The 27,152-nt window shown below is 34.3% G+C and overlaps 2 protein-coding genes across 5 annotated transcripts in view; one reads left to right on the top strand and one right to left on the bottom strand.

Moving 5' to 3' along the window:
• LOC110382414 (nucleoporin SEH1) overlaps positions 1–27,152 on the top strand; it is a 383,605-nt gene that overhangs the window by 319,375 nt on the left and 37,078 nt on the right. The window lies entirely within an intron of this gene.
• Positions 20,621–27,152, bottom strand: part of LOC110376305 (transcription factor SOX-12) — a 97,446-nt gene continuing 90,914 nt past the window's right edge. For all 4 annotated transcript variants that reach the window (XM_021334729.3, XM_049845426.2, XM_049845424.2 and 1 more), the window contains one exon: positions 20,621–26,917. In XM_021334729.3, coding sequence (XP_021190404.2) covers positions 26,198–26,917 — 720 coding nt within the window. In that variant the 3' untranslated portion in view covers positions 20,621–26,197. The remainder of the gene's footprint in view (positions 26,918–27,152) is intronic.

Below are 27,152 nucleotides of genomic sequence, written 5' to 3'. Positions count from 1 at the left end.
ACTTCCATTACCGATTTCCATGAATTTTTCACCTTTGAATGCTACGCCGTCTCTATGTAAAATAGACTAATAAATAGATATTTTATTTGAGAGAGATTTCTCCAGTGTCTTGAAAAAGTACTTTACAATAGTTAGCTTTCCATGAGAAACTAGAAGAGACAGCTACTTACAGTACATGTAGATTTGATTGACAATAATCCTAGATACATTAGCCCAATGCTAGAAGTGACTTAATAATGTTGATTGATAGAACATTAATTTATTATTGAACCATTCAATAAAACCATCTGGAACACCGCATGTCCAATAAAGCGCAGTTACGGTATGATATGACGAGGTACTTGTCGATTCCAGAAATTGTATGATAGTGGTATTATTTAGCTTTTCATGAACGACGTGATTCCGTGAATTCGTTGATATGCTACTCGGGCGTATTTTATTTCATTTAATGATGGAGTTCAATGAATTGGTTCATAGAGGTAATATTTCGCTACAAAAAAATTTACGTGTATATGATTTCATAAGCTTATTTTCACATGTCGATTTTATTTTTTATTTAATAGGAGTCCAAAATATGCTTCAGAGAAATGGAGTTTCAGCGTCAATAAAACATTTTAGACCATACCCGATACTTCACAACAAAAACAGTAAACCAACTGTCAGAAAATGTGGCGACCTCGACATTTGGAAAGCAATTCCTATTTCCCACCGTATAATTCCGACTATTCAATTCAGCAAACAGATAAATCAAAGAAACAATTCGTTGCATTTCCTCGCATCCCTGAGAAGATACGTCCAAATCTACACTGGAGGAAATTGAACTATTGTTCTGCAAATGTATTAGTACATTTATTCGCGCTCGATGCATCCCGCCTCGATACCGTACGATAATATTTTAACTTTATCTCGAATACTGTAACGAGAATTCTTTGGGTGGTACAGTCTAAAAATTTTTGGGAGTCACCAGTTGGCCAATAACACAATACTCGCAAAAAATCCAATTTTAAAGAGATAAAAGGAAATAATTTGGAAAATTTAAACCATACAGAGTGCCATACGATGTGAAAACTAAATAAATAAATGGAATAGATATTTTTACACTAATATAAAAAATACACCATAAGAAACAATACCACGTTACTTAAAGCCTTCTTAAGCTGTTCCCAAATACCTAAAAATAAATTCACAACACACATTCACTCATTTGACTGTTCTTGTATGACCTCGTATCAAAACCAAATTAACCATGAAATACTAAAGCTACCAGACACTTAATCAAACACAACGACTTTCAGGTAAAAGGAAAAACCATCTTGACCAACTGCAAGTTTACCACCATTTTTCTAGTCTACGCCATTCACAAAGGACAGGGCAAAAGCGACAAGGCATGTTTATATCCTATGGCTGCGCAAAAAGTGCAGTTCCTGGCTACCTCTTTAACATAATAATAGATTTGGGCTAGCAGCAATTTATTTCTAACCAGCGGGCTGCCGACTCGAGAACCTACGCTCTGTAGTATTATTGATTTTAGGTGTGAACTAACTTTAATGGTTTCATGAGATTTTATTGGCTGTGGTAATGTTGGCAGTTTTGGTCTGGTGGTGTTGCTTGAAGATTTGATTTAAAGCATGTTGAGTTAAATCTACAGAAGTTATTTGTAAATATGTTATATTTGAGTATGTTTATGTTTGTTGTACAGAAAAATGCAGAAACGCTTTAATGCAGTCTTAGGCACAGACTCCACCAAAATGGAGCTGAGAGAAGTTAAAAAAAAAACAATACCTAAAACTCATCGTTCACATCAGACTAAAAGAATTTTGATATAAAGGTAAAGAAAACAGCTCTAGACAAAATATAAACACTGAACTCACCAATTCATAATTATGGTCCTTTTATCACATAAAACTAGTAATAATATTCATCATACATTTTACTCGTTCTGTCATTGTCAAAAGCTATTTACAAAAAAAAAATGAGAATTTTCGTGGACAGCATTTTTTATTCAAAACTTTTTAGTGACTAGAATAAATAAAAAGAGATCTTAGTTACAAAAGTAAACCGTCATTGTTCTAAGTAGTCTTGTGTCAATTTTCATTGTTAAAATATTTTGCATAAAACTAAGTTTCCTGGAAACTCCTCAAGAATATTCATGAAAAGAATACACCCATGAGATTTCTCAAAATACGTGAAAAGTTTCTCCCAGAACACCGCTACAAATATTATTATTAAACTGAAAACCGAGTTACAAGGAAACCCACTTCAATTCCTTTGAAGACCTCCCAAAACCGTGCGAGGTAGTTCCATTACAAGCAGAAATTTCCCTGAGCCTTACCCACCCTGAAATATGTAAAAAGTAATGAGAATATCCTTCGCCATAACGAAATCAACGCACAAAACATTTTATCATTATTTAGACCAAGTATTAAGCTTATTACTTCAAGACTTTGCAATTTTAAAACCATTTTAAAATACACAAAAATCAACCCTATTGCTAAGGGTACAAGAATCAATGCAACAGCAAAATAGTGATGAGCAATCTCAGTCTTATGTCTCTGTGTTTCAAGAAAAACTTTGTCAATCCCTATGAGGTGTATAAACCGGCTAATAAAGACGTAAGTAGGTTGCAACTTAATTTGGCAACTCAAACTTTAGGTCTCTGAAATAGGTGTTTGTTTAAAAAACGTCGGGAGAAAAATCTTGGTCTTTTGTTGAAGGTTCTGCATAGACATAAATACATAATAAGTGTGTTTCAGATTCAAACACGTATTTGCATAAAACGTAGCGTGTAACTTTCCCTGATTACTATCAGGTCATTTTGAAATTATTATATCTCTAGTGTCTCATCAAATTAACTTTAGCAACATATTATGTTGCTAAAGTTTTGATAATATTAAGTCCAACAATTAGATATTCTTCAACCTATGATAAAAACACGTTTGTACGAATCTACGACTAAGCAGCTAAATGTGCAAGCATTCAATGCAGCATTGAATGTATGTCCAAAGGTTCTTTGCTCCCAGGAACCCAACTGTAAAGGAATAGATGGCGAGCTCCAGCAAAACCCCGTTTCTCATTTAAAATCCTCGTAAAACGTCAAGAAAATGTTTTGACACTGTTCCTAATATAAATTTAGGGAGTGTACACACTTGATAAGGTAAGTTCGCTCGTAAAAGCCAGCGAATCAAGGCGTTGCGATAACGCTGCGGGTTTTATCCTCGTCTGAAAGGAACCTTGTTCCTCTTCTGGTTATTTTTTGAAGTAATGACGGATCCTGTTTTTGAGATTTATTGTTAATTTTGCAATTTTTACTTGATGAGTTGGGATAAGGTGCGGTGGATGTTTTTGTTTTGATGAATATTTTTTGTTAACTTACTCTAAGTTAGAGGTTATATATTAGGTTTCGTGAGAGTTATATACGCAGAAGTCTTACATACCACATCCAAATAATTGTATTAATGACCATACGGTATTGCCTGCTGGTCTAACAAAATCTAAGATATTATTATTCTTTTAGATAATTGGTTGTAGAGACATTACACAGACAATATATTTTATTATATCTAGGTAATACTTTTATCTTCGTTCCCCCAGTATATTCCACCCCTAACATCTTCAATGCGTTCGTCATTTCCGTGGAGTTTTTTACGATTCGTCCCGAAACGTCAAGTTAATCAAATAGTACCCTAACATGGCGGTAAATGGTTTTAATGAGGGTTTTCAAAAATGGCGTTCACCAGGTGGCAGCACCGAGTCGTCAGGTCCAGGTAACTGTCAAAGTGCTTATCTTTACTATGAATAGTGAACGATTTTCGTGTTTTTTTTTTATTTTATAATTAAAGCACTGCATTATTGTTTTACTATTGCGGTTGAGTAAATAAAAAAAACTAAATCATATTGTGTTAACAAATTTTTCAACAAGCTTTTCCTTAGTACCAGTGACTTTTGCACCCTCTCTCTTAGCTCAATTTTTAGTTCGGAAACCTTATTCTGACCGTAGTCCATAATAAAATCAATAACACTTCCAATATAACAGAATTTCAATAAAGAATAAGTTCGGCACCTACAATTCCATACTATTTGACAGCTGTTTGGACCAGACGCATACGAAGCGCCGCCTGGCGGCAGAAAAAATATCGAAAACCCTCATTAAACTTCATTGCGTAATTCTTTCTGCTAAGAGTTTTATTAACGTTTTATATACGGTTTATGAGCTGGTCTTGTTATATCTACGTTTATTTTTTTATATGAAATTCATTAAATGCTTCGCGTGATGGTGTTTTTCTGGTATTAAGTATAATGCTTTTCACAATTTGGAAAATTAATGGAATTTACTGTAAGATAATTTTAAAAAAATACTGAAATTAAGAACTTATGTACGAAAATCTTTCACCCGAAATTCTACATCAAAGATCCAATCACAAGTCAAAACCAATATTGTTTGTGTCATTTCTGCAAATTGTTAGCACATCAAAAATCACAAGAAACTCTTGTCAATCGAAATCCAATTGTCCTAAAGTGCTAGTACAGAATCAGTGAACGTGAGAGCCGAAAAATCTATTTTACAAATGAATAAACAAAATAAGCGGCACTTCCCTTTCAAGAAAATTACTTAGAAATATGATGGGATACAGGGGGTTTCGAATTGGGAACACACTATTTTGTTAAGTATTTTTACTATGTTGTTTTTTTTGTGTTTACTTATGTTATTTGTTAACCTTTTGATATCTATACTAATATTATAAAGCTGAAGAGTTTGTTTGTTTGTTTGTTTGAACGCGCTAATCTCAGTTCCCACGGGATGCGGGTGAAACCGCTGGCAGAAGCTAGTAGTTAATATGTACCTAAAACTTATAGTATTTAGACACTTTTTAATAGTTTTACTATGGGATTGTAGTCACAATAAAATGCAAATTTTTAATATCTAGGTCACTTTACAGTCATCTACAATGCGATATGCATATAATTCTCTGTTTAATATCAACTCTGTTCTGGTTAATATAACGAATATTAGCCACGGTCACAGTATCAGGTATCTTCAAATTACAGTCATTAAATGCAAATTTATTTAAACAAATTATGGATATCTAATAAATCAATTTGCACACCATATTTTATAAAAAAATATTGAAATGATAGTATTTATTTATTACTTTAAAAGAAGAAAAAAAACTTTATATTTTTTTTAAACATAAATACTATGCAAATGGACCTATTAATTAACACGTAGGTATATAGCTTCCTTACAATTATTATTACTTAAAAATATGGTAAACATCTCCATTAGAAGCTGAACAAAAATGGTAAAAACTTTATTATAAAATATATAACATGGAAGTCGTGCAGCGTGCATTGAATTTTATTAGTTTCCTTATTTAACCAAAAGGCGAATTCAATTTATTTTTCAAAGGATATATTATTATTTATTTTGTAGAACTTTATTTTATTCGTATTTATTTGTCTCCCAGTATGAAGAAGAAAATCTGACAACCAGTCTTACTGTTGTGTTGGGTTGCCCGTGTAACTGGCTCGAGAACAGATGGGCAGTCACTCTATGTAAGACACTGGTACTCAGCTGCATCAGATAGCCTGAAAGCCATCATCACATACTTAGGAAAAAGCTAGGCAGATGAGGATATCTTCAAATTAATATAAAAAAAAATCCTAAAAAATAACAGCCTATACACAAAATAAGGCGGGCGTCACACGACGAGGGCGATGCGTAACGCGTCATCGAACATCACAGGGCAGGCATTGTTCTAAACACACCATAGGAAACCAGCCTAAGTGATTGTTGGCTTCTATTCTATCGGTAGCATGTGAACTTGGATAGTTATGATAAATAATAATTTAATTTTTGATTACAGTTAACCTAGTAGGACTGGTACTTTTATTTATGCTTTGTACTACAAAAAAATAAATATGTGTCTTTCTTCAAAATATTAAGTGCAACTGTGGTTTTGATTGCTTTTTATCCAGTCTCACATATTTTTAAGTGAAAGTAAAAAAAGACTACGTTTTCTAGTATTGGATATCCTACTATCCCGTAAGGCAATAATTTTCCATGTATAACAGGGAAGCATGTATATTGTATATAAATAAATATGCATGTGATAAAGTCACCTCATTCGAAATTAAACTCCTTCCATTTTTTTTGAAGTTTTTCAAAAATCAATCAGCATTAATCTGTAGTTTTTATAGCATCATTATTTAAACTTCACATTGAACATTTAGCGTACACTGTTACTCAATAATTCTACACTAAACACTGCGATTGGTACTGATCAACGTAAGTGATAGTCGATTTTAATTTCGTTTAATGGTATGCGTGCAACCAATCGCTTTATTATCCTGGGCGAAATTGTAAATTAATTTCATAATAACCGGTAAACGGACACGACGGGTATCAGCGACCGATACAAAATTAAATTCACTGTTTTGCCTGGATATAGGGAATGCTTAAAATTACAGATTTCAATGTTTATTAAGGCTTTTTAGTGCTTCGAAAAGATCGTGTTATCTTTGAAATTAAGTTAAATGTTGAATTAATAATTATGTCGACGGACACCAAAAAAAATTAAGTTATTATGTATTTATTGTAATATCTCATTAATTTTAAGTAACACTTTACATGAATTAGTCAGCTTGTCAAAAATTTGAATATTTTTATACCCAGCCTTTTCCCAAAAAAGTTGGGTTCAGCTTGAAGTCTAACTGTTAACAGCCAAATCAATGTTTCACATAGAGCGATTGCTTATCTGGACTGTCGAAAACAGGCGTGCACAAACTTCTAAATAAGAACCAATAAAACGAAATTGGAGGTCAAAACTCGACATCTTCACACGCGCTGGTGGTCTACACTTCTAGAGTTTTATCTTTTCCTTATCAAATGTCGTTGGTGGCACGTGACACGGCCACGACACGTCCACGACACGTCCACGTTATGGCTGGCCAACACGGAAGGTCCGACTTGATTGACACTACTTATTTATTCATTCTCGTGTCCTTTAGAAGGGTTGGGTCAGTTTTGGCCCCTACTAAGAGTAGTAGGAGATTAAGATTTGAGTTTGTAAGAAGAGAGGTAAGGCGTGGTTCTGGAAATGACAAAACTGTACATACTCTGATTGCTTGCACTCGGTTTTTTTATTTGAGTGACCCATTTTTACCCGACTACGTCAGAAGGACGGTTATATTTTGCATTAGTGACGCGCATTATAGATACAAATGTAAAAGGAGAACGTTTCACTATTGGTTGAATTTCAGCTTATTACTTAACTAGATAAATGATTGATATAAAAACACAGTGATAGGAAACCTATCCTTTTTTACCCATAGACTTTCTACCGTCGTAAAAATGTTACGGAACTCCGAAACTTTCGACTTCCAAGTGTAGGGCCCATTTTTGTTTGCGGTGCCTCTTGGACCCTTTAAATACAAATAACCTTACCTTCTGGGAACAATGTTTATGAGCTTTTCATTGAACGGAGGTCACTGGGAGGGGAGGATGTTTGACGTAAGTAGTGTAAAGTCTACCTTGGGACGCGTTCCTTATTTGTCAGGTCATTAACTCGTAACATGCTCCAGCGAAGATATTTGTCTTCTCGTGTTTGTCAGTAAATATTGTGTGTGTGTGTGCGTGAGGGTGTGTGCAAGTAATTGGGGATTAAATGGCCGGAATTATGAGATGTTAACTTGTGTTGTGATAATACTGTGGTTTATGGTCCTTGGGAGATAAATGTAGTTGTGTGTTGATGGAGTGATCTTTGAGGATGTTAAGTTTAGATGTTTGTGATTGAAAAGGATGTATTTTAATGGGTATATAATGTTCTATGGTAATATGATGACGATATGTCCTTATTAATGTGGCAGTAATTGTTATAGGGGATTCCTGCCACCCATTAATGTAGGCATATGTAGGCACTCAAAAAAATAAATAAATTAACTTTGTAAAATATGTTAAACCGCAAACATTACCTACAATCTATCGAACCCAAAGGTCTAAGCTAAGTCGTTGACCCTGTCAGTCAGACGAACTAAGTTGCCGTCTAAATTCATTTAAATACTGATAATATTGATAACCGCCTAGACGCGGTCAATGACCTTTTTTATCATAATGACCTTCGTCGCTACCTAATATTTTTTATTCCGCAATATTCCAATAAATTCTGACGTCATAATTTTTATGAGTGTGTCTGCATAAAAAATTGCTGTGTCATGTTTTTTTGCAAAATCATCAATAATTTCACTAACAGGTTTATCACTTTCATCAATAATCTTTTGATAAATTATGATAAAGTTGACATTGTTTTTGTGTCAAACTGCAAATGGTGGTAAGTCATTAGGTAAGTTGGTTTTTAGTGTAAGACTTATTCATACGAGACTAGCAATACCTGCCTTGGTTCAGTTGTTTCATTGGCTTATTGTTTCTTATGAGAGGGTCTAAGTTTCATTCTAGACTTTTCTGTATTTGTTTCAACAATATTATTATACATATCATAATTGTAGAATTAAGGCTTATAACGCCCAAGTTTGCCGACTACACGTTCATCGGTTTTCTAAAAACTACTGTTAACTTTGTATTTTCACATGAAACTTCACCACGTTTATTATGTTGTCGAACCTAAGTCAGTCTGTTTCATATTAGCCGTAGGTAGGCCTTATCGCTCTCTGTTGTGTTAGGCACGACTCACGCGTCGATCACTAATCCCCCTTCCTCAATATTTCATCATGTAGGCAGTTATTTAAATTAATACCTAAATATGTATTTGTTTTCAATACCGTTCGGGACTTGTTCAAACTTGTCCGGCTTACTCATAGTAGGTATAGTGCAATAATCTTGTTATTCATGAAATAGGTAACGATATGCCTATTCATTTTATTATTACCTATATTTCAATATTATACATCATAAGAAAGTATTACAGACAGGTAATATGAAGGCAAAAAACTAACTTTTTCATTCATACAATGTTAGCTAGGTTGTGCTGTTACTTTCAAGGTTACATTTAATAGAGAAGAAGAACGAAAGAAGATCCTCATGCATCATCATGATGATTCATCTACCAGGAAATTCATTGCAGAAATGAGGCAGATATCTGTCATTAGGTTTTCAGGGTGAAATACCGAAAATGTGTTATGACTGATTAAATAACGGAAGTTACCGGTAGATAATACAATCAATTAAAAGAAAAAATACCTAAAAAAGGTTGCTTTTATTGCAATTCCGTCTTTCGTCTATTTTCCATTCTAGTGTACCTACAAATAATGTTTTAATTCACACATATTTACATACCAAAAACATACCTGATAGGGTCATTTCGCCTGTTGGCGACCATTTAGTGCAGTTGGCAAGTTTGACGGCGATAATAAAAATGCTCCAGCACTCATTTCCATGTCAAATTTGTGTAATGTATTCCTTATATACTCTATTTTAAGATTAACTTTCAGTTGTATTAGAAATATCTTACGTTTTCTATTTAAATCGATAAACCTCAAAATTAGGCGTTTTACCCAGTTTGCGACCACAAAATCCAATTCGCGTCCACCCATGGTCCAGTTCGCGTCCAGTAGCTTAGAAAAGGAATATAGGGGTGATTTTTTTAAGAATTAATAAAGAAAGATTGTATTAGATCAATTTCTTTATTTAACAATAAACTTAATTATTAAAAGTCAACATTATCATCATTTAAAATTCACTTTAAAAAATAAAAATAATTCTTCTCAACATTGGTTTAAGTAACTTAAAATAAGATTAAACAGTATTTTTTTTATTAAGATATATACGTGGTTATAATTAAATTATAATTATAATTTAAATATTTAATTATAATTTAATTATAACCACGTATATATATATATATCTTAATAAAAAAAATATAATTTAATTATAACCACGTATATATCTTAATAAAAAAAATGTACTGTTTAATCTTAATATATTAAGTAATTTCATTTAAGATAAGTTCTTCGGATACAGGAAAAAAGAAGGAAAAGACAACATACACAGAAGAAGACTTAAAGAAAGCATTAAATGATATTCGAGAGAAGAATAAATCGATAAAAAAAATATTCAAAGAATATGCCTGGTCTGATAATTTATTGACTCAACAATTCTTTTAGTTGTATGTTTAGACAAAATTGTTATATTGTTTTGTTAATTTAATATGGCCAAAAACTTACTATAATCAACGCGGGTCTTTCCCTGTGATTTTAGGGTAAAATTAACAGAACTGATTACTGTTTATTTTTCAAGTTGCAAAATTAATTGCCTAATTTTAAGTTACTTAAACCAATGTTGAGAAAAATTATTTTTATTTTTTTAAAGTGAATTTTAAATGATGATAATGTTGACTTTGCTTTATTTTATTTACACAGATATTTACAATACATATTTACAATAAAAATCAAAAACTATCCTAGTAAAATGTTGACTTTTAATTTAAAATAACAAAAAAAAATAAAAAATTTACTGTTTAATCTTAATATATTAAACAGTACCCATGTTTTAATTATTTTTTATAAGCAAGTATTTAACGAAAACAGTGGACGCAATTTGGTTTATTAGTATAGAGGATAGTTTTAGTTCGCGTCCATTGTGGACGCAAAGTGGAAGTTTTGTAAAATTCGATGTAGTAATTCGCGTCCACCTTATTTTATTCGTTAAATATAAAAAACATTACCAAATTCATAAAAAACATTATACCTTTATTCATCATTAAACTGTAGAAATAGCTATCTATCCTAAAATTCACATAAAACAATATAAAACTTACCATCAAACACGCCGCTGCACACTAATTTTTATCTAAAATTCAACGTGTTTGCGCTTTCTTGTTGAAGAGCCTAGACTAATTATTTTTTCTAAAAGGATTGGTTGGACGCACAGAACTTTTGTCTATCTGTGCGTGCCTCTTATACATTAACGTATTAGCGGTAATGATCTTTCGTTTGATTGGTGTGTTAATTATCTTGTTTTCGAAGTTTTTTTAAAGGAGATCGGCAAAATGGACGCGAACTGGGCGATGGTCGCGAACAGGCGAAATGACCCTACATAGGTACTTACATACATTTGTAAATAAATGCTCTGCCATGTAACGTGAGTGGCAGAAACCCACATCACATCTACATGACAGCTATTTTCAGTTTTATAACTTTTACCAAAATAAAACGTTACCTTCGCGTCTGTTTGGTGTTTATTTTTTATGTATTTACCTGTCGTTTACATGTTTGTGTGTAAATATAGGTGAAGTTTAGTTTGATGTGTTGTGTTTCTATGTGACGTTACGAAAAATAACTTTTTAGTGACTATTTGTGAGTCTGAAGGTATTTAAAAAAGATAGACACGTTCTTTTTTAATTGAAGCTTATTAAGGTCGAAGTTTACCGACTATATAATAGTTGGCTATTTTTTAAAATTGCTGTTTACTATGAATTTTCATGTTCAAGTTTCAAAGTATACAGTTGTTTTCAGAAAAAAAGTGTATGTAATCGGTGAACTTGAGCTTATTGATTTAGTACAAATATGTATTCATTAATATGAACTACAAAAAATGAAAAGGATTATTCCAATATTGATAACCTTCACTAATACCTATACCAAAAAAAAAACATTCAAAAACACACAAATAACACCATTATTATTACCGAATCAAATGTCATCAGCGCAGGCAATTTACCGCCGACCTACCTATCATATGCTCGTGACGTCACGATCAAAATATTAGATAACGTACACAAGGTGACACGATGATAAAAAATATAGGAGTTCAATGACCGCGTTATCACCACGACCTCAGAATCACCGATAGTGTATCGCGATGGGTTCGCGCTAAACAATGTTTTGGAATACGAATATTATCTACGTTAGTACCTACTTGTTTTTATGGGATTTTGTTTCCTTATAATGGTGTTAGGTTTTTCAGTTGTATGAGGATATTTTGTAGCTTGTATTTTTACTAAGAAATGTGCTTGTATTTCCAGGTAAAATAATAGGTAATTTGTCGGTATTTTATGTGATGAAATGTAACAGAAAACGCATAGATCCAAACCAAATTCATTTTATTGGAAAGTGACTCATAGTACCTATTTGATCTTAGATTGAATTGTGCCTCTAAATACCTACTTACAGGAACCTAGACAACTAAAATATTGTCGTGTCTTCGGTTAAAATTGTATAATAACCAAAACAGGCTATCGGAGAAACCTACACGTAACCCACAAACCAAACTAGCTTGAATAATATTATTTTCCTTAATTCTAAATAGGTAAGTATGAGTTTCTTTTTTGTAAACGCGAAATTTAACCACAACGGTGTTTATTTAATACGACACCAATTTTAATTCAAACAATGCTTTTCCATTAATGTCACGTAGATTTCAATTAATATACCTGATGGAATTTTATTTGTTAACAAAGATTTAAAATAAAGGTCTTAATTATTGTAGTCTTAAGTATTGCGCCATGTTATTCCTGGAAGCGTATAAATATGTAAGTTTCATAGTAATTCATTTTCACTGAATATCCATGGAGCTTCTTGTCAGTTCTTCTCCATGGGACCAACTTTTTCGAACCATGACGACACGTACAATCAGCTATTTGGCTACCTATTTCTAAAATAATCTGTAATAGGTTAAATAATACCCTTGACTTTGATAAACAATAAATACTTGGTTTAAAATCTAATATGGCGGTCGTCCATGAATCATAGTACCAAACAATTAACCCAGATACAGCGATCGAGGCATAAACTCCATGAAATTATAAATTATGTAGGAAGTAACGCTGATGAATCAACTGGTTGCATGCTGCACTCAAATTGTGTACTAACTATGGAGTTAATACCATTTTATTGTAAGTAAAAACTTTCGTAGTTATGTTATTGAAAAAGGTTTTATGGTAGACTACTATTTACATACCAACATATTTGGACTGTGCGAGTATTCAATCAGTCACCACCAGACTTTGTCACAAGCCTAGGTTTCCGGAAGGATACTTCAAAATGTATAATATGTACTTAGTATACCCAGACCTCTTTATACTTCCTAGTTGCCTGGTATACATAGCTAGCTCTGGCAGTAGTCTATTTCATATTAGTTCAAGAGCCTATACAGTATTTTTTTTAAGTTCCTGCAGCCTTATTACATTTCAACTACGGCTTAAAGGCTGCCATTTTAGGGCCTTGCGTGTGCGCAGTAGTAAGTTTTTTTTCCGTACATTCAATTTGCTGCCCAGCCACAAAGTTCCAGCATCGAAGGTCCAAAGGTTCAATTCTACCTAGTTGAATCCAATCTACAATGTTTTCCCAACACAGCACACATTTAGATAGATTTCTACCAACTTGCATGTAATCAAATAGAGCACGCCTTTTAATGACGTCATCGGCTGGACCAACCGTGCGTAACACGTTCGTGCGTGGCAATGGAAGAGCGTCCTAATATTTCGGACGTGGGCTAAACACCGGAGCGAAATTATGATCTTAGTTGAAGGTGTTACAAGAATTCTGAGAAATATGTTTTGTTTGGCAGGGATTTTTCATCGTAAGGAGGTTAATCAAATAAATTAGCTATGCGAATTTAAATACGTAAATAAGTTTTTTACTATGCTTATCTACACTACTTTTTTCGTCATGCGTAAAACCCCCATAGACTGCAAACTTTAGTCGGCCAATAGTTCTCAGGCTCTTAAGCATCATGGAAAAGTATGCAGCGAAAATTCCAACGATGAAGTATCATCCTAATAAAAAGTTTGATTAAATAGTTTGTCGCCCTTCAATTAATATAATTTCCCACTCATTAACTTCCTAACCATAAAATTCCTCTGAAACAACTACATAATGCACCTAACTCCACATATTTAGCATCGGCACCTAACCTTGCAGCTTATCTAAAAGTGAGTCAGTACAACCAGTGCAGTCGTTTCTGGTAATTCGCCCTTCATATATCGTGCGTCTCAAAGTTACTTGAATACTTAATAACTACACACTAGGTCAATGTTGCATCGCATGATTTTTACTATTAATCTGTATTGGGATAATTGCTTTGGTCTATTAAACTTAGTAAGAAATAAGCATGTCATTATTTGTGCGTTGGTCTGTATTTATTTTAATGTGGTGTTTGAAGGCAGTTTTGTTGGACGTTACAATTCAATTTTTCATGCCACATTTTAAATCATAATGATTTTTTGTCTCTTTTTAAGTAGGTATCTTAGGATGTAGTGTTGCTATGGTTAGTGAAGTACTTCAGGCAGTTTTACTTAGGGCCTATGTAATGGGAGACAAGACTATTAGTAGTGTACACACACTATCTTCCAGATGTTCTATTAGGTTTTCGTATGACTAAAATAGAAATAACTTGTAAACGACAGTTTAATAAAAAAATGAAATTAATTAAAAATGAGAAACGTTTATTACAAACCTAAAGGACAGTTTCAGGACAGCCTGACATGACCACTAGGTATGAATCAAAACTGACGTCACTGCTTTGAACAAGTTACAACAACTCAATAACCAATATCTAAATTACTATATCCTTCTAGGAAATTAATCAAAAACTCTCAGACATCCTTTAAACTGAAAAGTTAAGCACTTTATCAGTGCCTACTGATTACGAAAATGCGTCTAAAACACGCTTTACAAAACAACTTTCCCTACCCAGACAGTGATGACGAAATGTGCTGATAACAGGTAATATAAACAGTTTCTTATCACTTATCACCATCTGACCTTGGAGGCAAAGAACTCCTGGGGACGTGATCTTGGCATGATGCAAGGTAAAATGATGATTGATGAGCTGATTATCAGCTGGTTTATTTGTTGCTCGTTTTTGAGTTTATTGGTGTCGTTTAAGTCGGGTAAATCCCTTGGTTGAATGTTTGAATTTTTCCAGTGGTTTCTGGTACAAAAAATGGGAATTACTTCGCGCGGACTTTTGCCTTCCTCGATAAATGGGATGGGAATGATAGGTAATCTAACCCTGAAAGATTTTCTTTGAAGGGTACTAGTAAGTTTCTAAATATAATAAATAGCGCGTCCAAACAAACAAACTTTTCAGCTTCAAAATATTAGTTTCGTTTTTAAATTAAATGGAAAATTCTTCAGGAAATGGACGATCTGCTTGAAGTCATCCAATAATGAATTCATTGCAAATTACACATTTTATCACTTACTACCGTTTACGTATATAATGTGACTCAATGTTCCTAGTTGAATCATTTCCTAGTAATGAAGTTTTCATTTCGAGAACTGTCGGGGAATTTTGATTTGATATTCGATTTTAGCACGCTTATCTTTTGAAATTGTTAAATGTTAGTCATTTTCTGATAAAAAAATTACAGAATGGAATAACTATAATGGAATTAATATAACCTTATGCTTCCTTTAGTTGCTTTGCATAGTATTCAGTCAGTATATTATGATAATTATCTTCAGCGGTTTCAGGGGTCACAAGATATCAAGGGGGCTTAATAAAAGTGACAGACTTTCAAATTGGACAAGTAGTTCCTGAGATAAGCGCGTTTAAGCAAACTAACTCTTCGCCTTTATAACATTTCATGATACACAGACCTATAGCCACACAACCCGGGTGGTCAACAAAAAACCCTGCACCTAATAAATTAACTTTATTCAGTAATAATTAATTATTATTTATAGGTACGTTATCTGCATATCCCGTGCAGGGTAATAATGATTCATTGGTTCCCGATACCTACGTGACTGTAGACTTGTAGTCATATCTAGTAATACTAGTAGCTACGTGTTTATAAGTTGTAGTCTTTATATTTCGTCAGCCGGTTTTAATGTGTGATTATACACCTGTGGTTTTAATTGCGTTTAATTTAAACTAGGATTGATAAGTTTTGTTTTAGCCAAGATATGAGACTTTGTTACCTACTAAACTATGGCTAAAAGAAGACTAATATTTTTGTGGCTGGATTGGTCAAGTCTGAAATTCCCAATCCACCTTGAGCAGCATAGTGATTAACGCTTATACCTTCTTTGTACCAGAAGAGACCTGTGTAGACCCTGCAGTTAGACAATAAAAAGACCGATAATGATTATTTTTATAGGTGTTAGACAAAAGGTAAACACATCAACCCAAAAACAAAATTGTTTTTCCCACAATTTCATAACATTGACAAATGCGCATCAGACATAATCATCCGATACCGTGGATGATCACGGAATTAGCTCACAATCAGTCAAGTCCTGATGCAAGACAATATTGATATCCTCGGGTCACATTGTGTATTGACGTTTCGTGATGACGGTAATGACAATTGACGTATGGCGTGACGTAAAAATGTCAATGGGGGTAAACGTGTTGAAACTAAAGTAAATATTTGGAAAACTAATGAGTGGGACGTGATTTAAGAAAATGCGTTTTCATTTTATAGTGAACTTATATTTTTTGTGCTGATTTACTGAGCAGATTTTCCTGACATATAATTATGATATCGGTATTATGATGAAACCTAGGTTTTTATTGGAGGCCATGCAGATGGGTTTCCTTCTCTCATAAAATACAGATAGTATATAAATACGTCATCATAGCTAGGGGTGTGGCTACCTTTTATTGTAAATTTAAGTATTTACTTTAACACCAAATACAAACAGTAAACAGGCAACACTTTAGCTGTTTATTGCTGTTCTTGCTAAGGTCGCATGATTTTAATCTCTTATATATCTACTTGATCGTGCAATAAAATTGCAAAATAAATACTAAAATACTTCAACACTGGGAGTGCTAAATTACTGTGTAAATTGATGATATAATTACTGAAACAAGGACATGAATCTTTTGCAGTAAAAAAGGTGTTAGTAGTGTGTAGTTTTTTATGTTATTTGAAGGCTAAATATGTCTGGCCACCTGGTAATAAATGATTGTAGCCTATTTGGATTTCAAAATATTTTTAGGTAGAATTAAAAGTAAAATATTTTATAACTATCTCACCCACGTCTCGGTTTATACCCTTCCTCTTTCATCGGGCTATACGTGGTACCTTCATTTCATACGGGCTATGCGTGGTATCGCGTTTAAGTCCCCATTATTATATTTAACGTGTTTTACGGACACTTTAAAAAGGTACAAAACTTAAGATAAGCTTCTACTACTTTCTAGAACAATCTAACTCATTAGATGACTTTAACAAGTCAGGACAAGATCACGAAGGGATACTCAATAAATACCTTACTATCCTCAAAAGGTCAGGCGTTATCATCACCCCTTCAAGGAAACATACTCGATGTAGCACTAAAAATAGCTGCGATAAGGCTTATCATAGCGACAGATTGTCTGCAGTTACGATTGGCGAATGAACCGCGCTTTCAAGCCGATAATGTTGATAGGAATGTTCGTATGTCTGTGGGCGATATATTGGCTTTTATTGTGGCTGTTACAGTTTACTTTCTGTTGTATGTCTGTAAAAAAACATATAAATATTTGAATTGAGTAACCCCTTCCTTTTGGGAAGTTGGTTGAAAGTAATGCTCTGAAAGTTTTGGTTTGATTGTCTCGTACTTTTGAGGATTCAATACCAATAATAACTAGACATTATTGTCCAGTACAACTGTGACTCTCCAAAGTTAGCTTATAGTCAAAATGTAGGTACGGCAAAGTTACTTTATGAGACCTCTAAGAACTTTGTTTAAAACTAAACTTAATACAAGTTGGTTAAATCCCCAAACTTAATAAGCATTTTCTTTCCATCTACATTCTATAGGTACTGCAAATTCGCCCCAAATCTGCGTCCATCCACTAAATATGGGAAATCGAATGTAGAATTTATTTATGTATATTCATGAGAACAAGGACTGAACACCGCCCTCTACAAGAACACACCAAATTAATTTGGATCCACCTACTTAACATTCATTCCGTATAAACCAATCCCCATGTTGCATTAATACGCCTGAATTAATCAACAGTTGTTGTTGATAAAGTCTTTCACTTGATTAAGACTTGACAAAATTTAGTTTGCCCTACGATTTCTTAGGAGAATTTATTTGTTGTGGGCATAAAATGCTGAAAATATGCGCCAATTCCTCTGATGCAACTATTAGTATGCACTTTATTAGCCTATTCTATAGGAATGTACGATCGTGTCCTGTGAGACAATCTGTATCGTGTCATTTCGGTGAGATAGGAGATTGAAAAGATTACATGTCCCATAGACCATCGTCGTCTTATCTTGTGCCTTGTCGGTTATTGAACTCTTAACTGTTAAGCACATGTTCATCAATGTTCGTCTCAATATGATAAAGAGAAATTATGGATCAAGTATGCTAACTTTCTAATTCACCAAAAAAAGTAATTTATCTAACTTTCAGCGGACCAGTCCATTTAAAAACTCTCAACAAAAATCCAAGGCAGCAAATTATTTAAATTAATTCGTACCTTCCAAGCAAGGCAAGATCAACACCCCACTTTTCTTCCAAGTTTAGAGCCGAAAAGTACATCGTATCGTAAAACGGGAGCTTCATCAATCAACTTAATTAATATGTAGGTAGGAGGAAAATATTTAGCTCTGTAATGTAACAGATAAGAAGCTGATGCTGGGCCCTGAATAACAAACAGTGCTTAGCATTCACGGCAAAACTCCTAGATATTGGACGTGATGAAAAAATACGCTGCGGCCGAAGTTGAGCCCATTTCAATTTGTATTTACTAGACAATCGGCGTTCTTGTTTTAGTGGCTTTAATTTGAGCACGACTTTTTCTGTTTGTCACTTTTACGGTAGTTGGAATATGATTTTGGTTTGGGAAAACCTTTGATGTGTTGTGAAGGGGATTTTTATTGATTGATTGATTTACGGACGGAGGTTTTTTGTTCAATACTATATTTTCATATTACGGTAAACGAATAAATCAAAATCAGTTCAGTTGCAAGACTTAAAATTAAAGCTTATTTATATCGATTGCATTACAATATATTTTGTGAAGTAATTTCAAAGAGTTAAGGATTGTCTTAAGGTATCAATAAAGACGTAAAGCCCAGCCCACGTTTTCGACTGCACATTTAATTCCCTCACGAGAAGAGAAATCTCATTGGCGCCAACTGTAATTGCGTTGTCTTCATTCAAATAAATTATTTCTTCCTGAATAAATTGTACCTTCGTAAACATATTAACTTACCGTTTACCTTGTTCAGAAGATAACAATATTCTTTGTATGTGGATAGCAGCTTCCTTGTCAACAATAAATAATGCTTCTCTGTTGCGTCTTCCTGTGTTTAATATTGTATTGAATAAGCTCTTTGCTTTTAGAAATTACTTCATCGTATTGCAAATTATTTATAACATTATTGATTTCATATTGCACGATATGTCAATCATCATTCGTTGTATTACATTTTTGGAAAATGATTTCAGATAAATAAGTTCCACTCTATTCTAATCGTATGACCGTCATGATTTCTCTTATAAATCATGGTGATTACAGCCATTATCTTTTCAAGGTCATTCATAGAAGCCAATGCGAGGAAAGCCCATGTTTCATCTGTAGTCTAATACGTCGTTTCGGTCTGCTCACCTATTAAATTTACAACTCGCCATCAAACCCACATTCATTTACCGTCCATCCGTATGTACACATCTCAGGTCATTCCCATACCCATTAAGTGAAGCCATTACGTCAAAATTAAATCCATCTGCGTACATTTCAACATTATAATTTTAAGGGCATTGCAAAATTGCTCCAAATATGATGACGTCATCAAAAATGAGTAATGATCCGTCTAATGCGATGTGGCATACGAAATTAAAGCTATAAATTTGAATAACAGGATAGGACCCTCGGCCGAGGCGTTATTTGTGGAGCCTCTTTAATGAAATTGCATAAAGGAGAATTTAATATGCCTTAGTATCGATAATCTTGTAACATTATCATTTAGCTGAGTGGACCTGAGAGCACTAAGTTAGAAGTGAGGGTCTCCCAGGGGAGTGTGTTGGGCCCTAACGTCTCGAAGTAGATATAAATTGGGATCGGCCTATTCACCGTTACTCAGCATAAGTTATTACCTTAAGACTTGTTTATTGATGACATTACTAATTTTCTTTCTAATGCTATCAATATTAAAGTACTCTTGACCTTCTTTATTCATTATATACAGATGACCTTTTTTTTCAGTATATAATACTATACGCAGGAGGGTTTTGAAATCAATATAATGTTACCGATTTGTCGGCTTTCCTCAAGGTATCTTAATTTATATTTTTCTTTCAGAATGATCTATCATTGAATATTTTATATTTATTATATATTTGTCGCAATGCATACTTACTTTTTTATACTTACTTATATTTCAGGAATATCAACAGCCACTGCCTGACAGCTTCCCTCCAATCGTCGAAGGTAAAACAGGTATCATCTTTTTTAATTCAGAGTCTTTCAGGGGTGTTCTAGTTATACCTTTGTAAAGGTATTGTAGAGATAATGAAAATAGTTCTTCTTGAGACTACTTTAAAGATTATTTAAATGTAAATGTTGAATGTAGTGTGAAATGCAATTTTATGGTATAAAAGTGATCTCAAGATTTATCTACTGTAGGTGTGTGTGAGTTATGTACTTATAGGTGTATTCTGTATATTTTATTTTTTAAGGGTTTCAGGGAAGTTTTCAATAAAAATCGAGTTATTTTTTAAAAACTGGATGTTTTACTTTACGATATATAATAATTATATGTTCATTGAAACAAATTACAAATACAAAATTTACACAGTTTGTCTTATGTATTAATCAATAACTACATTATTATTTAATCGTACCTATCATTTTAAAAGACTACTCATACATTTTATGTATATACCTAAAGATACAGTGACAATAATTTATACAACGGACGAGGGGAAAACGATGTTTAAAATATGTCTTGCATGAAAACTTAAACATAATAGAACTCCTAAATTATTGGACAAAGATGAATAAATGTGCCCGTGGAGGGCGAATTACTTAAAGATAAACCAAACTGATCTAATATGTACAATCTTTAAAACCAATGTTACAAAAAAAAGTTGAAAACAACAGTTTCCAATTTTTGGTAAGCCGAATGTTTTATCGCTACGTAAAAGAGATCCATCGGTAACAGTGTTGAAAGAGCTTCGTATCTTTTTGGTATAAATTGAATAACACAAACTAATAATCAGGTATCAGGGCCGTTAATGATGAAGGTTCGTCTTATCAGACTAGAATGTATCGGATCTAGGATGCAGCTTCCGACGTGGCCAAAAATATTTACAAGTCCAATGGCAAAAGCTGGAAAATGAAACATCAGTCCGATCCTTAGCGATATTTGTTAAAGCCATGCTTTCTAGCATCGTATTAAGTTTGGCATTGTACACCAAAGCACATATTTCGAATGTATACATGCATCTACCTTAATATTATTTGTTAAAATTTAATGGACCATTTTTTGTTCCTAATTTGTTCAAAGTAATTATATACAGTAAATCAACTTGAAACGTTCAATTCAACAATTAAGGACAGAGTGAATCGCAGGCGCAGCTTCTAGCGATTGTTGGACAGTAATGACACAGAGCAGTGCATCCCCCTGGACACAGGTCGTTAACACAAAGGTCGCATCTTACAGTAACATTTTCTTATTTAATATGCTTTAAAACTATCAACTTTATCTTATGTTAGTTCCTTGATTCATCTTGTGCGAAAATTTTCGTTATTTTTTATTATTATTCTTGTTTAATTATTAATAGTTATTATAGATACCAATAATTATGACACACTCTACTATAACAACGAATATATGCGAGCTACTGTCTGGTGATACATTATCGTTTATATTGAGTTACAGACACCAATTATTTTCTATTTAATATTAATGAAGTGCGTGAGGATACGAGAAGGGAACAGAAGATTCGTTGTGTCTTGAAATATTTCGAAGCAAATAGGTTTAGGGACAAACAGCTCTAGATCGCGACCAGCGCTTGCACTCGCGACCAAACACACAACGTGGCTGTGCTCTTGGTCGCTTTCTATAGTTTCAAATGTGGACGCAATATCTTAGAAGAATTAACGTTCAGTTCTTGTTATAAAATACGTCTGAATGTATAAGGTTTTTGCAAAAGCCAGGCCTTTGGTCTAGTGAGAGTCCTAATTTAAAACTTGAAACTTCCCCATTTGTTTCGAAACCGAAGGAGAGGTACTAAGATAGAATATGCTTATAATAAATCAACAATAGCGTAGATACATATGATACAGAGATATAATTACGATCAATTATTTTTTTTAAACAACGTAACGAGAATATCAACTTTTCAGTTCTGTGAATGATTTCACTAACATTTTAATCGCATTTAAAGTTATTATAACCAATTCTTATTATACAAGTAAAATACTTCATCGCAATTTGTCGCCACGAAATATATATCTAGTCGGTTCAAGCGAGATTGTAAGCTTTACTTAATGCGATCTCGATAAATTGATACACAACAATACTTGTTACTTACACCACGGTCAAACTACTTGGTTATTTCTCGAAGTAACCGGACAACACGCGAAATATACTAGTCATTTCTACACAACACCCAATCGGTTCGTAAAATATTATAATTTGACCGTGGTATACGCACGTACGTAATATATAAGTATATAATTACATAATTATATAACCTACAACAACTACGTCCTTTATGATATTTTTACTTAAGACGTTTTAATATACCCTCTAATTTTTTGTCACAGTGTCGCTTTATTTTGACTTCATTATTATAAACATTTTTTTTTCAATACTTACTTACATACCTGAGATTAAAATATACTTCCATGGTATTCATTAAAAGAATTTTAAGGCTACGAAGAGAAAGCCTTATGCAACGAATTTCGAAGAACATTGTCCAAGGAAGGCAATGATAATCTTAGGGACATTTATACATCTAAAATACATAAATGAAAACTATTAAACCCTGATAATTCCAATAATTATTGAAGAGAAGCGCTAATTTACAACATTTTAAATTCGATGTTGCTTTATTAAATACTCTTGGGGTTTTGACAGCTCCCCACTAATAAAAATCATATTTACAGGATTTGTACAGCGGCTTTGCAAATTAACATTATTAAAATAACGTTAACATTGTGTTGTCAATCGGTCCGTATCGAATCAAAATTAAATGTTGTTTTATTTGGATTGAACGCAGGCATGAAAGGCGTAAATTAATTTTTATTCGAAGCAGAACGATTTGTATCGGAAACAGTTCAATATTATACTGAATATTACAATTTAACATGGTAGCTGAATGTCTTACACTATGCCTATTGTTGGATACGACAGAACTTACAATTTTTATTAGTAGAAGAGAATTATTCTAATTTGAGCGTAATGTCACTTACTGTAGACACATATATTGCTTTTAATCGTTGATTTATTGATTATGAACCCCATTATATATGGAAAGTTGCAAAAAAGATGGCAGAAAATATAGCGACTTTGAAACAAACGTTAAAGGAAGGTCCGCAGAAAACTCGCAAAGATAAAGCAAAAAAAAGATGACACTTTATTGTCAAAGTTGAAAATACGGAGGGACTGGTATACAGTCAAAACATAACTAATGAAATTCCTCACCCACAGCAATATTTTACTTGTTGAGACTTTTTTGACATCATACCGTTTTAACTAAAGCCAGCGAAATGCCAAAAGCGTTAACGTAAAAAATGACTGAGTGTGATTCACTGAACTGCATTCTACCAAAATAATTTTACAATATGTTAGAAATGATATTGAACATAATGACTGTTTCGAAGACCACATTAAAATGACTAAAGAAAACAAAAATGACGAAAAAATGCCCCAGAACAAAACTGAATTTAGACAAAATTCAAATCTTCTGGAAAAAGGAATAATCCAAACTATCAGGAGAATTTACACAAAAAACCGTTTACTGGTAATTGCAGATAAAATAAGGAATTCCATTAGATCACAAACGAACGAAGCAGAATGATAAAACAAAATGCAAACCTGGCATCGAATAATATAATCTTACAATATCTTTTATACAAGTTTTGTCCATTAACAGCGTCTAAACACTACGCGCTTAAAATACTTGTTTGAGCATCACTAAAATAAGTATTACAAGAATTTTCAAGTTTTTTTTTTATTAGGCACAAATTTATTTTTTTCGTCCTTTCTTATATTATCGCCCTACGACACACAAGACAGATATAGATAACGCTTTTTATGCATTTTTCCTTATTTATATGGGTTTTCATAGACACTTACTAATTAATACATGAACTTTTTTACATATATAATATATTATATAAAGAATATAATATAGGTAAAGCATTTTCTTTCTTACCTATTAGAGCACAACGGATCCCTTATATTTCTTGGGACACAGAAGTATCTACAAATATTGTTACAATTTGAAAACAGGTATATTATGTAGAAGGGTTATCTATCTTAATAATGTATGAGGCAACATTCCTTTAAATATTACCTCTTAACTGACACGATTTTCAATGAATTGACAGATTTTTAGCAAAAATTTTTCTTTTTTTTTTCTTTAAATACAATTTGTTTAGCTTATGCTCTGCTGTGGAACTCGGAATCAAAAATGGTTTTTAATTTCTTTATCTAAAATTTTATGATTTGATCGTTATTTTTGGCTATCTAATCTGGGAACATTGTTGCTATCTATTTAAAGTATTGACGAATTTGTAAAATGTCCGAAGTCCATATTCCACAGCAACGCAAAATATCAAAAATATTTTTTCACAATATAAAATGTTATGCCCAGTATTAAAAAATAACAAAAAAATAAAAGAGTTAGAGAAGCTAGCGCTGCTAAAACTAATCTATGCGATATCAGTCTCCACTAGAACCTTATAATTTAGAAAATCCATAAAGTAAATCACAGAGTTTGAATTAGCAAAACATTTTGTGTTGAAAACTAACAATTTGTTGACCCATCCAATATAATATTTGTTTATAACCCACCGTCCCGCAGTACAACGCATTCCAATTATTGATATGTATCTTCTATAGACATTACTGAGTTGTCAATGTAGCGAGAAGAGTAACGAAACGAGAATTGAAACTGTCCCTTCACATCGATCCATAGGTGCCATCATGCTTTACAATATAATTTCATACCTTACCATTGAACAAATATTAACCTTACTCTACGAATCTTAACTTACAAGACCGACTCGAAACATTTAATATAAATCAAACAGTGGTCCCCTACCATTGCACCCCGGGAGGGGCGCGGCGGGAGCGAGGGACGCGCAGCGGAAGAGACTTGGTATACATACAGCAGACAGAGAACGAGCACGCGCCGCTCGCTCCGGTGACGAGCCGGTGGTAGGGGCCCACCGCATCCAACCGAGACAAACACGAACTCCCGCACACCGAAATTCTTCCAATGACATACCGATCAGCTTCCAATAGTAAAATAATAATGTTTAACTATCATCTACGTGTGCATCAAAGTATAAAGTGAACTTACGTACAGTATATACGAACGCAAGACAAACGACTATAACTAGTCTTATTTTTCTATTACTCGAAGAATGATACATATATTTCAATCTAAGACGTTTCAAAAATAAAAAGACGACCCTTAAAAGTACAAATGTTAATAAAATAAAAAGAAGGTGTGACGTAGAATGCAAACTCACGATTTTCGAATGCACTAGAAGCCAAGTCGTGTAATGAACACGTACAAAGAATACGGCGCGACAACGCGATGCGAGCGTGGGGCGACCTGACTGGCCCATGGCTAACTAACCAGGCGACGGAGAGCAGACGGATTATTTACTGAGATGCGTCTGAGACGTGTCGTTTGGAAATTACCTCCATTATGTGTCGAAACCATTAATTTAATAACGAAAGCAAAACGACAAAACAAGAACCAACTCACAGCCTACGTTTATAAAACCCGATGCCGCTTCCTAGACGAAGCGTCGCCGTTATCGAAAATGAAACTTTAAAACTAAACGATTTAAAAAGTAACCGTACGAACCGAAGAGGAACGCGACCGTGAGGTCGGTTGTCAAAACAATTTTCACCCTCGATCCTTATTAAATAACTTTGTACATTAAATCCAAATGTCGACACGTCATTTTGGATAGGCACTCTCTAGGCGGAGCGGCGAGCGGTCGCCGCGTCGTCGGCCTCCGTGGGGCGGCCCGTTGGCCGACCGCATGAGATCAGTGGAACCGGCCGGCAGCGGCCGTGGCGACCCGAACACCGCTCTAAGACGACGTCAGATACGACGAGAACGTGTGGTCGACCCAGTCGCCCGCCACGCCGATCTCGCTCAGCATGTCCGACACGTCGGGCGTGCACGAGAACTCGAAGTGCGACCCCGACGACGACGACGCCGTCTCGAACGAGTCTATGTCCGTCGTGAGGGCCTCCAGGTCTACCTCGCAGTCCGCAGGGAGCGGCAGCAGGTCCGTGATGGAGTAGAGATCTGTAAGGTCCGCCGGCTCGCGACGACTGTGGTCTTCGTAGAAACAGGCTGATTCCGGGGAGTCAGGTGAGCCAGCCGGACTCGCCGGCAGTGGCGGAGGTGCGGGAGTATCCATGGGTACACTTGGCACCGACGGAACTGGTCTCCTTCGCCTGGCGACGCCCCTGTTGTTGTTGGAGTCCGCGCGCTGTTTGCGTTTTGGTTTCGATACGCCACCGGTCTTTGGGCCAGACCTGTCTGATTTGGCGGTTTTCTTGCGCGGCCTGTACTTGTAGTCAGGGTATTCCCTCATGTGTAGCTGCCTTAACCTCTCCGCCTCGTCGATGAAGGGCTGGCGTTCCTCGTCGTTGAGCGTCTTCCACACGCGGCCGAGGTTTTTGGATATTTCCGCATTGTGCATGTCTGGAGTCTGCTCACATATTTTCCTGCGCTCTATCTGCGACCAGACCATGAACGCGTTCATCGGCCTCTTTATGTGGTTTGGGTTGTTCTTCTTTGTCTGTGAACAAGAGAGAAAACACTGTTAGTCGAGATCACGTTTTCAAATTTTACAGGCAATTTGTGCCCAACTATAATGTAAATTCGCGTTCGAGGTGGAAAATCAACGTTATCTGCTTAATTGTGGGAGCACTATTATTATTTCAGGCATGTCCGATTCGCGGAGCCGGGCCACGTCCAATTAGTATGCAAGGTGGTGCAACATTAACTCAGTGTCCTTACTATTAATGGTATTG

The sequence above is a fragment of the Helicoverpa armigera genome, chromosome 15 (assembly GCF_030705265.1).
Source record: "Helicoverpa armigera isolate CAAS_96S chromosome 15, ASM3070526v1, whole genome shotgun sequence".
NCBI lineage: Eukaryota > Metazoa > Arthropoda > Insecta > Lepidoptera > Noctuidae > Helicoverpa > Helicoverpa armigera.
The sequence above is the reverse complement of the archived record's forward strand: the minus strand, read 5'-3'. Positions and strand labels throughout refer to the sequence as shown.